This window comes from Pelecanus crispus, chromosome 1 (genome assembly GCF_030463565.1).
Source record: "Pelecanus crispus isolate bPelCri1 chromosome 1, bPelCri1.pri, whole genome shotgun sequence".
In the NCBI taxonomy this organism is placed as follows: domain Eukaryota; kingdom Metazoa; phylum Chordata; class Aves; order Pelecaniformes; family Pelecanidae; genus Pelecanus; species Pelecanus crispus.
In genome coordinates, this window is record NC_134643.1 from 56,655,258 (window position 1) to 56,667,326 (window position 12,069).

A 12,069-nucleotide genomic window follows, 5' to 3' on the forward strand; every position below is an offset into this window, starting at 1 on the left:
TATGCTTAAAGGTACTGGATTTAAGACTTTCAAACTTGTGTCTCTGGTGTCCTATCACTTGTAAACATCTATAACCTTTCTAACTTTTTTAGCAGGACAAATGCTTCAGTATTCTTAAACGGATAATACCATCCCCTCAGCAGCTGAATTTACAGTAGAAAGTAGTGAGCAGAATGCAGTCCTTAAAGGAACTTAAAAAACCTCTGGTATCAATGTTTATGACTGAAGCTGTACAGCACTCAGACAATGGGCTACCTTATGGTTTGTGATAGAATATCAGACTCCTGTTTTCCTGTGCAGTGTAGAGTTCACAATTCCAGAAAATATTTTTCTTTCAAACTTAAATGGGTCAGTTACAAAGAGCAAGAACAGTGAGAATTTCATAGTAATAAAGGAATTTTATCAATTTAACACTTGCTTTTATTTGTGTTTTTTAGCCATGTTGTCACAAGTCACTAACATTTTTTTGAAAGGCAGAATTGGAGATTTTTAATTGATTTGAATATTCAGCCTTGTAGCATGTTGGCTGCCTCTAATGTTTGTCAGTCACTATAATACCACCACACTTGCCTACTTTTCTGCATGCATATCCTTTTCCAGCTCCTTTAGATATTCACTGTCTGGTCCCAGTGCCAGAATATAAGATGACAAAAAGTGGGGGTTTTTTGTCTTCTATAAATCTGCAGAGTGGATGAACACTAGAAAGAAGATCTTACTGATTTTTGCAGAATAGTGCAGGGAATTGGCTTTCTCCTACAAGCTGTCATTGTTTGTGAAAATAAGAATGTAGGTGATAAGAACAAAGATAAAGGGATTCTGCATGGGAATTCCTGCGAGATCAGTAAAAACTTCTAATAAAAGGAAGTATGTATAGGAATAAGGCTGTCTTCCCACACCCCAGACAGACTCAGGAAGAGACCAGGCAAGAAGAAGTATAGTGTAAAGATGGCAAGAATGCTGGACAGCACCAGAAAAGAGGGATGAGGTATTCCTCTAGCATACATAATCCCTTTGTAGAAATTGTAATGAAGGATTGAAATGGATCTAAGGAGGCTGGGAAGTTGTAACTGGGTGAGGCACATAAGAGAGAGAAAAGGAGCCTTTCATAGAGCGAGAGTAGAAATGTGTTGATGCTCTTGCCTGCTTGACTTGTCAAGCAATGCTCCTCTTTTTAAAGGAAACGGTGGTAGTGGAGTGTTGCTGGTGGTGAGACAATAAAACATCTCTACCATTTTCTTTCTTCATGGTTATTGAAAAGATGAACGTGTTAATAGCAGTGATCCAGGCAGATTCTCAATAGAATGATTGTTTGCTCTAGAGCAAGGCATTTTTATTTGAGTATAATAACAACAATCCTCACCTTTTTTTCTAAACAGCTGAGTAGTTTGGTTTTGTTTATTTCCCAGTAATGCTGTTCTCTGGAAAATAAGAATATGACACATCTGTAAAAGTAAAGATACAAAGGTTGTTGGGATAAAATGCTCTATGAACTTTTGGACACTCTTTATTGCTGTGTTTTCAGGCCGCCAAGATGTTTGATGAAGAAGGCAGGAAGAAGTTTTTCACACAAGACATGAATAATATTCTGCTGGAGTAAGTGCTTATCTGTACAACCTTCCCTTTTTGGAAAGGGGGTGAAAGGAAAAGTACAGAAGAGGAAATAATATTGAGGTTGTTCCAACAAAGCCCTTAAAAGTCAATGAAGGTAGATCAGTCTAAGCTAGTTATTAGCTAAAGAGATTTATATATGAATACAATTCCTGTCATGACTGTCTGTCTGTCTTTATCCAGTGTAAAGTGTTTTGTAGTGCCCTGTGTCCTTGGCTTCATGTGTAGAATTCAACAAAACTGCCATTATTTCTTCCTGTCCCCGTTTCGTAACTCAAAACACCTTCAGCTTTCATGAAGGAGAATGACAGCTCTTTTTACTCTGTAATCCTTTAACTAAGTGTTTAATATAGAAGGTTCTGTGTTCATACTAGAAGACTGTAGCAGTCAAAGTTGTATCAAGATTGATGTGCCATGGTGGGTGTAAATGAAATTCGAATGACAGTGTTCAACATTGCTGGAGAAGTATGTGTATGAATGGTTTCTTGCCGTTGATTAAGACTTCCTCCTTGGGTAAAAAAGTTTATCTGAAAATGTCCCAAGCTGCTATTTTTAGTATGCATAGCTAGAATGTTATGCATACAAAGCTTCCTTAGGTTTTTGTTCAGTTGTCACCATCTTGGAGTGCTCCACTGGTTGACTGTCTCTTATTTGTTTGTCAGTATTGAGCTACAGTTACAGGAGGTAAATCCTGCCATCCGCAATGGAGTGTACTCTCACCTTGAGGCTTTTGTGCCGTGCAATAAGGACACACTGATAAAGCGTCTGAAGAAGTTACACCTCAATGTCCAGGTAATGATGGGGAGCTTAGTTCCAGCATGAGTCAATTATGTAATAGTGATGAGGACAGAACGCAGGAGAGTTTAGCAACAGCCACACAGTCTTCAATAAACCAAAAGACTTTGGATCAGTTGCTAGATCAGCTTAAAAATTTTCGGGTTTTTTTCTGTGTACCAGCTATTGTCACTACTTCGGGAACAAATATTTTAAGTATTTCAGACCCTTTATTTGAGAATGAAGTACTTCCATTTCAAAAGCTGGGTACAGGGTACATATCAAAGTAGCAGAACTAGAAAGCCACAATAATAATGGTTATGACAGGCTAAAAAAATTAGTATTACATTCGCTTTTGTGTCAAGAAAAAAGAAAGGCTAGGTGGATAATAGATGACCCAGCCTGTACTGTTTGCAAATTTGTCTTTGTGGTTAGGTCTTACAAATACTTTGTATGTCACTTGCAGTTACTTTTCTCTTAAAGAATATGTTTTCCGATTGAATAAAAAAGTTATTTGTGACCTGAAGTATCCTGGCCTGATTCTTTAGAGGAAATCCAAGACTAAATCTTGCAGAGGATCTGAGGATCATGAATGCAGAAATCTCAGAACTTGCTAAGGCGGCAAACAGATTTATATGCTATTTCTAAGCAGTAAAACATAATAGCACGTAGCATTTTAGTTCTTCTCAATAAGCAGTTATGATTAAGAATGTAAACTCAGAAGATGTAGGAAGAGAACTTAAAACATGTAGGGAAGTATATAGTATATTACTTTAATGTTTTAAGTTCTTAGTAATTGGAGACAATTCTAAATACATAGTCCTTACCTTTGAGGTACATAAATTACATATAATAATAATCTAATACTCAGATAATCTAATACATATATTTTGTTCATTACCTAGGATGTTTTATACCACAGAGTTTTTGGAGACTTGATTAATTGGGATACTTATTTGCAAGTGTTGAGATGCTCATTGGTCAAGCCATCTTGCTTTTTCCCTCAGGTTTTCTTCCCTTCCTTATTTTGGTTAAAAAGCATTATTTAATGACATCATGCCATAATGTTTTGGGATAGTCATGATGTTTCCTTGTGATTGTCTTTCATTGTTACTGGTCTCAGGACTTAACATGAGTTGTAGGAGAAATTTCAAGTATGTGCATTTCTATAATGCTGTTGCATCTAAGAGGATTCAGGTGCCATGTAGGAAACGGCTGTTGCAGTCAATAGTTAGTACTGGAAATATTGCCTCAGGAGTGAGCAGGAAATAATTTTTTGTGAAACTATCTGAAACACTCTTTACACTGCATCTAATAGATCTGCTTTGGTATTTCTCTTTTCACAGGATGACCGCTTGAGAGAACCGCTGCAAAAGCTGAAACTGGCTGTCAGTAATGTCATGCCTGAACAGTTATGCAAGTATCAAGAAGACTGTCAGGCCCGCAATCAAGCCAAGAATGCCAAGTAGGTATTTCTGGAGTCTGTGCATGCCCATTCTAGAGTCCAGCTGGAAGTCTGTTTCCATGTTGTTCATTCCCTGCACTCAGCAAAGTACTCAGCTCCAGTTTACAAGTGTCTGTAAGTTTTGAACTGTACAAAGCACTTAGTTTTGTGTAAATGATGTTATCACCTGACTCTAGAAGGAAATTCTATTAACTGAATGAAATAGGTCTTGAGAGAAAGAAATTATAAACTGTGAGAAGGATACTGGAGATTCTCAGAATGCTGGATTAATGGAAGAGGATGGTGTGTTCTGGTTCTTGATATATTTTGTCCTTGCTCATTGTAATTGTTTCCCTCCATAGTTAACTAATTTTAGACTTCCAGAAGCATTACTAGGTTGATAAGCATTCTGCCATTTCCCAGTAGAGGCACTACATGAAGCTTATAGCCAGCATCCTTGATAGCATCGATAACACTTTGTCCTTTTCAGTTGTCTCTGAGGTCCATGAAGCAGTAGGGAGAGGAAGATGAACGGTTTACCCTTTCAGAAAGGGTATAATGAGAATCAGAAGATGGGTCCTTTTTTTCTTTTTTTCCTGATGCTTAAAATGACACTCCTTTCTCGAGGAAACATTTTGTCTGTGTTGTCTACCTATAAAGAAAACAATTGTTCTAACTGTAGGTTGCAAGCGGAAGATGAACGAGAAAAAAATGCATCTGAGGAAGATGATGATGAGAAACCTGGGAAGAGAGTTGTGGGACCCAGAAAGAAGTTTCATTGGGATGACACAGTGAGGTGAGACAAAACTACCTTTTCCACCAAGAATTTTCACTGACTTCATAAAAGGGCCTTCAAGGGGATGTTATTACATGATACTGTTTAATAAATAATTCTTCTCAGAAGTACATCTCAGAAGTTTTGGAGAGTGTTGCGGCTAAATAGGCAAGCTAGAATGCTGCAGTGGTAAAACACGCTTTTCTTTAAATTGAAAGGCAAGATCATCCTATGTCCAACCCTTTTTTCACTGCTTGTTTGTCTACTTTATCCAAATACGTGAGAATTTTTCTGGGCCTAGGACTTTGAGCTTCTTTAAGCAAAGAACAGAGGTGTAAGCAGAGTTATACCTGCTTCCCACCATTGTAGGAACAGGTCAAACACTGTCACCTAATGAGCGGTAAAGATTTCTGCCATAATAGGGCAGACCACCAAAATTGGCAATGCTGGTTTGGCAAGCCTCCCAGTCCTTGAGCAAGCCAACATCCAAAGTGCTTGAATCTTAACCCCTCCCATCCCCTCTGAACACAAATTCTATGTTATCTCTCAAGAGCAACACAGATTCTTGTCTGAAACGATGAATTCTCACTGTTCTGTTTCCTAGAATAAATTTTACTGAAAACTGAGATTACTGTTATTTAAATAATCTAGATAAGCTTTTAAGCAAGCAGATCCTTCTAAATTAGTCATTTCCCATGCAAGATCTAAGCTAATTTTAGTACAAGTATACATATTATTAAAGGGGGCTGGTGGACTTCTCGCAATGAGTCTTTTTAGTATGTTAAGACAACAAGGGAGCAAACTTCATGGAATATATACACCCAGTATAGCTTGGACTGACCTGGAGGGAGCCATACTTAAAGAAGAGGTATTTAAATATGTTGGGTTTTTTCATTCAAGAGGCTCCGAAAGGCCAATGTTACTTAACTGTGTGCACTTTTAAGGACAGTAAAAGACAGTGTCCCTGTCAGAAGGAATCTTCTGCTGAAATATTCAGTGTAGAATGGATTTCACTTGCTTTCAGACATTCTCAGTTTTAAATGAGATGGAGGTCACTGTGAGCAAAGTGAGATGAGATGTTTTAGCTACGAGGAAACCACAAAGAAAATGTAAAACCAATTACAGAATGATAGTAAAGATGAAGAAAAATGAGCCATACAGTCTGGAAATGGAGAAGTGATGGTGGCAGATCATACCAGTTGTAGTAGCAAACTTGTGCAGCAGCAAACTTCAAAAAAATGCGATTGGAACTGAGCTCTTCCTACAACTGGCAATGGACAGCAGCTGTATAGCATCAGTGCTTCCATTTCTCAGCCTTTTTCTGCTGAGCTTTTGAAAGGATTGTTTCTTTCAATATATTTATTGTGTTCCTTTCTGCAGGTCTCTGTTGTGTAATCTTGTCAAGATCAAGCTGGGATGCTATGAGCTAGAGCCAAATAGAAGTCAGTCTGCTGAAGATTACCTCAAAACCTTTATGGAAACAGAAGTGAAACCACTTTGGCCTAAAGGCTGGATGCAGGCAAGGTAAGATACCTGCTTTATATATCTATTCATTTTGGTGTTAACTATTTCTTGGATCTTATTGTCATACATTTGACTCAACCATGTACTATTAATATTAGTTAAAACTTAAAAATATGTCAGTGGAACTGGGATATTTTAAAAGAATGAATGTTTTTCAGAAGTTAATTTTCTATCTTGTTGGCAAGCCTGAGAGCTAAAAAAACCCCCACTGTTTTCCTTGGAGAACTACTTGCCTTTGTCTTCTGCTGGAGACTGAATTTACTAAAGTTCATAACATAGCGAGTGATACTACATTTGAGGGGAGAGTATGAGGTGGGGGTAACTGCTTGAGAAGTTCTTTCTGTGATATAGAAAGTGATAGTGATACAAAAAGCAGTTTTGCCTATATGTTGTAAGCAGTCTGATAATACAGTGTGACATAGACTTCAAAATTTTAAGCTGGAATTTCAACACCAGAGTTCACAAAACACTAAGGTTTGTGCTCTTTATTTCCTGTATGCAATTGCAATGCTCTGTGACGCTGCAGTTAAAAATACACCAGTTTCATAATGAAAACTTGTACTTGCTTCCTCAACAACCACACAAAGGGGGAAAAATAAAATGAGAGCAATAGTAATCATTGTGAATAAAAAATTGACAAAGTTTTCAAACAACTGGAAGAGAAGCAAATATAGATGATGTGAGTTCTCTCCTTCTGTAGCACCCATTGCAAAAGATGATTTCCCATCAAATCTTGACCTAACTGTAAAAGCTAAATGATAGAAGAATACTAATCAGTTTGCTCAAGAATACCTTGATTGTCGATTAGTCAAGTCTGTATCAAACTGTAAAAATAACTGTACTGAGATTTCCTAGAATAGTCAGTGTAGAAAATGAGGGTGTAATAAGCTGCTTGTGAAATAGTAATGAAAGGAACAGTTGAAATTTTACATTTCTTGGCATACAGCTGACTTATTTCTGTTCAAGGATCTAGGTTTGTGTAGTAAGTATGCTGATGAGTGAGATTTTATCCCTTATGAAGATTTTATTGAAGTAGACAAGACAAGGAATCCCAGTTTAGCTTAAGAACAGATATGGAGATCACTGATAGTGGCGAAATAGTCAAGTGATAGTGTGAGGTCACCCAAGAATACATAGAAGTGAAGCATGTTAAAACTTTGCATTTGAAAGCCATATAACATATGTGGTTATCTCCTTTCCATACGATGCGTGCTGAAAATTTCCATAAGCTTTTAAACTATCTATAAAAGTGGTTTCAACAAAAAAGAAGAAAAAAACCCCAAACAAACAAAAAAATCAAAACAATGCCTCCCCCCAAAAACCAAACAACCCCCAAGAGCTGCCTGATCATAATTTTCTGTTTACCAGCAAGACTTCATTTACCAACTAGGCAGTTTTGGTATGATAATGATTTACAAATTGTCCTGGATTTATGGGGAGGCACTTCCCTGCTTTCTGTTTAGGAACTGGTGTATTGTAATTTGTAGGCAAACAGTTATGCATGGAAAGAGGAAAAGCATGTATTTCCTAGAGTCTTGCCAGTGCTAACTCCTAATACAGCATGTTATTCATATGCTGGATGCTCATCTTGTTGGGATGTTAGGGCAGGGATTATCATGCTGAAGGCTTACAATTTTTTACCTTTATATGTGGCCTAAAGTGAGAAGGAGCTATGTAAACTGGAAAAAAAAAAATCAGACTTTTAGTCTTAAAAATGGCCTACTGACAATGTATTTCGTAAGGAATTCTTACTAATCAGAGTAGGTCTATGGTACCAGAACTTTGTGGGTTCAGACCAGAGGAAAAATTTCTTCCTCTTTCAAAGTTAACTGTATTTAATGTTCCTCATAGCTTAGTATAGAAGCATGAGGTAAGCTATCGATCATAACTTTAAATTGCACCTTGTTCATTTGTCCATGTGTATCACAACTACTTTTGTCACATGAATTTTCTGTGTGTGTAACTTCATACCCTGCCCCAGAGATTGTTTTATTAATACTCATGGATTTAGAGAAATAATTCTTGTCCTACAGGGTCCCAAAGCCTTTTCAAATAATATAACCTACTTTTTTGTAATTGGGTTGCAGATTAATTCCATGTATGTCTGAAAAAAGCCTGCAACCTAAATATGCGTATGTGCAAAAAAGAAGTGTAAGGAACAGGAGTCTGTTCCTTTAATTCCAAGAATTTAATCATCTCTGGAGGTGGTCGTGCAAGTAGGCTTGCAGCAGATTTATTTTGCACAGGTCAAACAACACTCTTGACTTGAAAACATGATCAGAGAGAAACAATCTCATATTGGTCTGTCCTGGTTTCGGCTGGGATAGAGTTAATTTTCTTCCTAGTAGCTGGCATAGTGCTGTGTTTTGGATTTAGTATGAGAAGAATGCTGATAACACACTGATGTTTTTAGTTGTTGCTAAGTACTGCTTATGCTAGTCAAGGACTTTTCAGCTTCCCATGCTCTGCCAGGTACACAAGAAACTGAGAGGGGGCACAGTCAGAATAGTTGATCCAAACTGACCAAAGGGCTATTCCATAACATGTGACGTCATGCTCAGTATATAAACTGGGGGGGGTTGGCCGGGGAGCAGCGATTGCTGCTCGGGAACTGTCTGGGTATCAGTCAGTGGGTGGTGAGCAATTGCATTGTGCATCACTTGCTTTGTATATTATTATTGTTATTATCATTATTATATTGTTATTATTATCATCACTATTTTACTTTATTTCAATTATTAAACTGTTCTTATCTCAACCCAGGAGTGTTTCTCACTCTTACTCCTCCGATTCTCTCCCCCATCCCATCGGGGTAGGGGGAGTGAGGGAGTGGCTGCATGGTGCTTAGTTGCTGGCTGGGGCTAAACCACGACATGGTCTCTGTCTCATCAACTTTTACACCTAAATATATGTATGCAATGGAGGGATTATTTTCCAAGCAGGTTCTTGCTTTGGAACATAGACTGCACTGTCCCTTTTTTGTACCGTATCTTTACTGCTGTTCCTGTAGTAGTTACACTTCTCTCTTGAACCTTTAAGGATGATACTACAAATTAAGGGGCCTGGGATTCATTTTGGCTTTTCATTCCCAAATGAAAAAGATTAAGGAATAGATAAAGCACCAGGAAGGAGGTGGGGATGGAAATATTCTGGGTAGGTCAGAAAGTGGCACATTGAACTTGTAACAGGGAATATTCCTTTTGCTCCATGATGTTCTTCACAGGCATTCAGTAGTCTCTGATGGGGAGCAATGTAATGCAGGTTTGGAGGTTAGTATGGTGAAGAAAATGTGCAAATGGAGTTGAAAGTGGAATCTGAGAAGTAAGGCATTGGGACTTTAGGAAGAGGATGTCAGTGTTTTCTTACCAGATTACAGTAGATTTGTGGATACTTGGATTTTTCATAACTATTGCAGCTCTACAGGATGTGTTATCAGTGGTGAAAAGCTCTTGTTTAGACAGCTGTTCATGATGTGGTCGGTCGGTGTTAGTGTGATGGCCGTGGTGCAGGAAAATCTTGTCTGTTCTAGTTTGCCTACCTGGAAACAGGGAGGGGGACCGAGTTTTCATTAGTTGTCTATTTATAGCTGTATTTGGGTAGCAAGCTGTAGGATAGGTACAGGTCAGAATCGTTTTTACTTCCCACTTGTCAGCTCAGGAATTGATAACATGGAAATAAAAGCATGTGAAGCATTGAGATTTGTCATACCAACTCTTGCCATTCATTGGCTCTGTAGTAAAATGTATGTGTAAGTCCAGTGTAATTGAAGTCACAGAAATGGCCTATACAATGGCCTATACAAAACACTGAAGAAAATTATAAACAAGCTTGGCTACTATATGACTTTTTTTGCTCTGTGCTTTTAAAAAAAAAAAAAAAAAACAAAACCCCACCAAAACAAAAAAAAAAAACCACCCACAACAGACTAACCACAAAACCCAAACCAATGATCAGTGTGTGGACATGTAGTGTGAAGAGTTCACAATAATCCTTAATTTTATATTTAAAATATTTTATTAGCCTTTGAGGAGAGAGAGTTCAAAATGTGTTTCTTCTGTCCAGCTGAGGGAGGTAATATTCCATTATGTTGACTTCTGCTTGGCCATTTACTGAGGTATTTTCAATGTAAACGTCAAAATTATTTTTCTTGCGCATTCTTCTGTTTACGGCTGCCTGGAACTACATCATGATAACAATACAGACAAACTGCCTACTAGCTGCTTTGGGGACAGATAATCAAAGGGTTCTTCTGAAAATTCAAGGATACTTGCATGTTTGGTGCTCATATGCTGATTGTCCCTGTAGAATCACCTTTTGTTTCTTTTCTCACCACTCTTTTAGGATGCTTTTTAAAGAAAGCCGAAGTGTTCACAATCACCTCACTTCTGCTCCGTGAGTATAATATTGACAACTTACTAGTATCTTTAGGATGTTCATAGCATCTTTTCCCATCTTTACCCTTTTTTGGACAGAGGGGAGGAAAGGGAGATATTTTGGGATTTGTTTGAAGAGACTTACAATGTTGTTAATTTTTTCTAATGCTTTATTTTAGACATACAACTGTAAGGTTCATGTAGCATTATATTTTAACTCAGGTATGAAGTGGCTAGATAAATCAAGTGGATATTCATTCTTGGATTAACACCTTTTACTCAAAAGTATTTCAAAGCAGTATACGCTACCTAAATTTTGCTGTGCAGCATATTACATTGAACTCAGACCGCAGTACTTCTGCATACTGCTCTCTTCCTCATAAATACCTCTGTAACCACAGAAGGCTGTGTATCTTAGCAGAATTTTACCTTCTTGATTTTCAGACAACACTGTGTCCGTCTCGGGAGCTGCCCACATTCAGCCAGAATTCAAATAAACAATGATGACTTTGAATAACACCCAAATTGCAACGTTTGTGAGAAATATGATTAATATAGGATATTTTTCTACATAATAGCAAAACTGAGTCATGGTCCACCTACAGTAAGGACTTTTTTTAACCAGGCATGTTCCTAGTTCCTTAGGAAAGCAGAATAAATTACCTATTAGATGTAAATCTGTTGATCCTCTTGAAGAAATAGAAATGAGAAAAGGTGTGAAACGCTTAACTTCTAAGTTGAAGCTGATGACTAATAATCCTTAATACTGTCCTTGCTCGCATAACTGCATTTGGTGCTACGGTGTTCGTTTACACTGCAAAAGAACCTGGAAGTTTGTTAAATGGCTTCTTGCAACAAACAGAAGTTAGATACAACTCTTTCACAGTTGATGAGCAGCGAAGCACTTTTTTTGGGGGGGGGGGGGGGGGGGAGCAACTGCTTTTATGTGATTTGAAATATAAATGACAAGAAGAAATGTACTCCTCAGTGACAAAAACATCAGCATAAAGTGAAATTGTATAACTATTATAGGTGACTTCAGTTTAGACAGCTCTGCTAAGTAGACAAACTCTTGAGATTGTAAGAGACTGAAGTGACTTGGTATTTTGAAGTTTCTCTAAACCAGAAGAGTAAAAAATAGCTCTCCTGATGACATATATCAGGTTGTATCAGCGATTTAGTGAATTTTGCATCTGATTTACTTAGAGATGCATGACAAAAAAGAAAAAGGATTAAAAGTGTGCTTGTTCTCTCCCCCCCCGTATTTTAACCCATTTTCTATTTCAAGGGTGTCTTACTATTAAAGCTGTACTCCAGTAGTCATCCTTCTAGTTTATTGGGATACAATCAGGGTAACAGTTAAAACTAAAATGACTTGCCTTTCTTTTGTCTTCTGATGCACATGTATCTCCTCTGTTTTAGGGCAAAGAAGAAAGTGATTCTGGCCCCTAAACCCAAAGTGAAGGTAAACGCCTATTGAGATGTTTGAATTCTATATGACCATTTGATACAACCGGTTTCCTGCCTCTGATCCAGAAAAATTCTGGCAGAAAGGTTCCATCAGGAAATCC

The 12,069-nt window shown here is 37.7% G+C and overlaps 1 protein-coding gene across 2 annotated transcripts in view; it reads left to right on the forward strand.

The window, feature by feature from the left end:
- Nucleotides 1–12,069, forward strand: part of UBN2 (ubinuclein 2) — a 50,599-nt gene that overhangs the window by 28,306 nt on the left and 10,224 nt on the right. For both annotated transcript variants that reach the window (XM_075721879.1, XM_075721886.1), the window contains 7 exons: nucleotides 1,523–1,593; nucleotides 2,271–2,400; nucleotides 3,729–3,847; nucleotides 4,509–4,622; nucleotides 5,982–6,125; nucleotides 10,467–10,517; nucleotides 11,921–11,963. In XM_075721879.1, coding sequence (XP_075577994.1) covers nucleotides 1,523–1,593; nucleotides 2,271–2,400; nucleotides 3,729–3,847; nucleotides 4,509–4,622; nucleotides 5,982–6,125; nucleotides 10,467–10,517; nucleotides 11,921–11,963 — 672 coding nt within the window. The remainder of the gene's footprint in view (nucleotides 1–1,522; nucleotides 1,594–2,270; nucleotides 2,401–3,728; nucleotides 3,848–4,508; nucleotides 4,623–5,981; nucleotides 6,126–10,466; nucleotides 10,518–11,920; nucleotides 11,964–12,069) is intronic.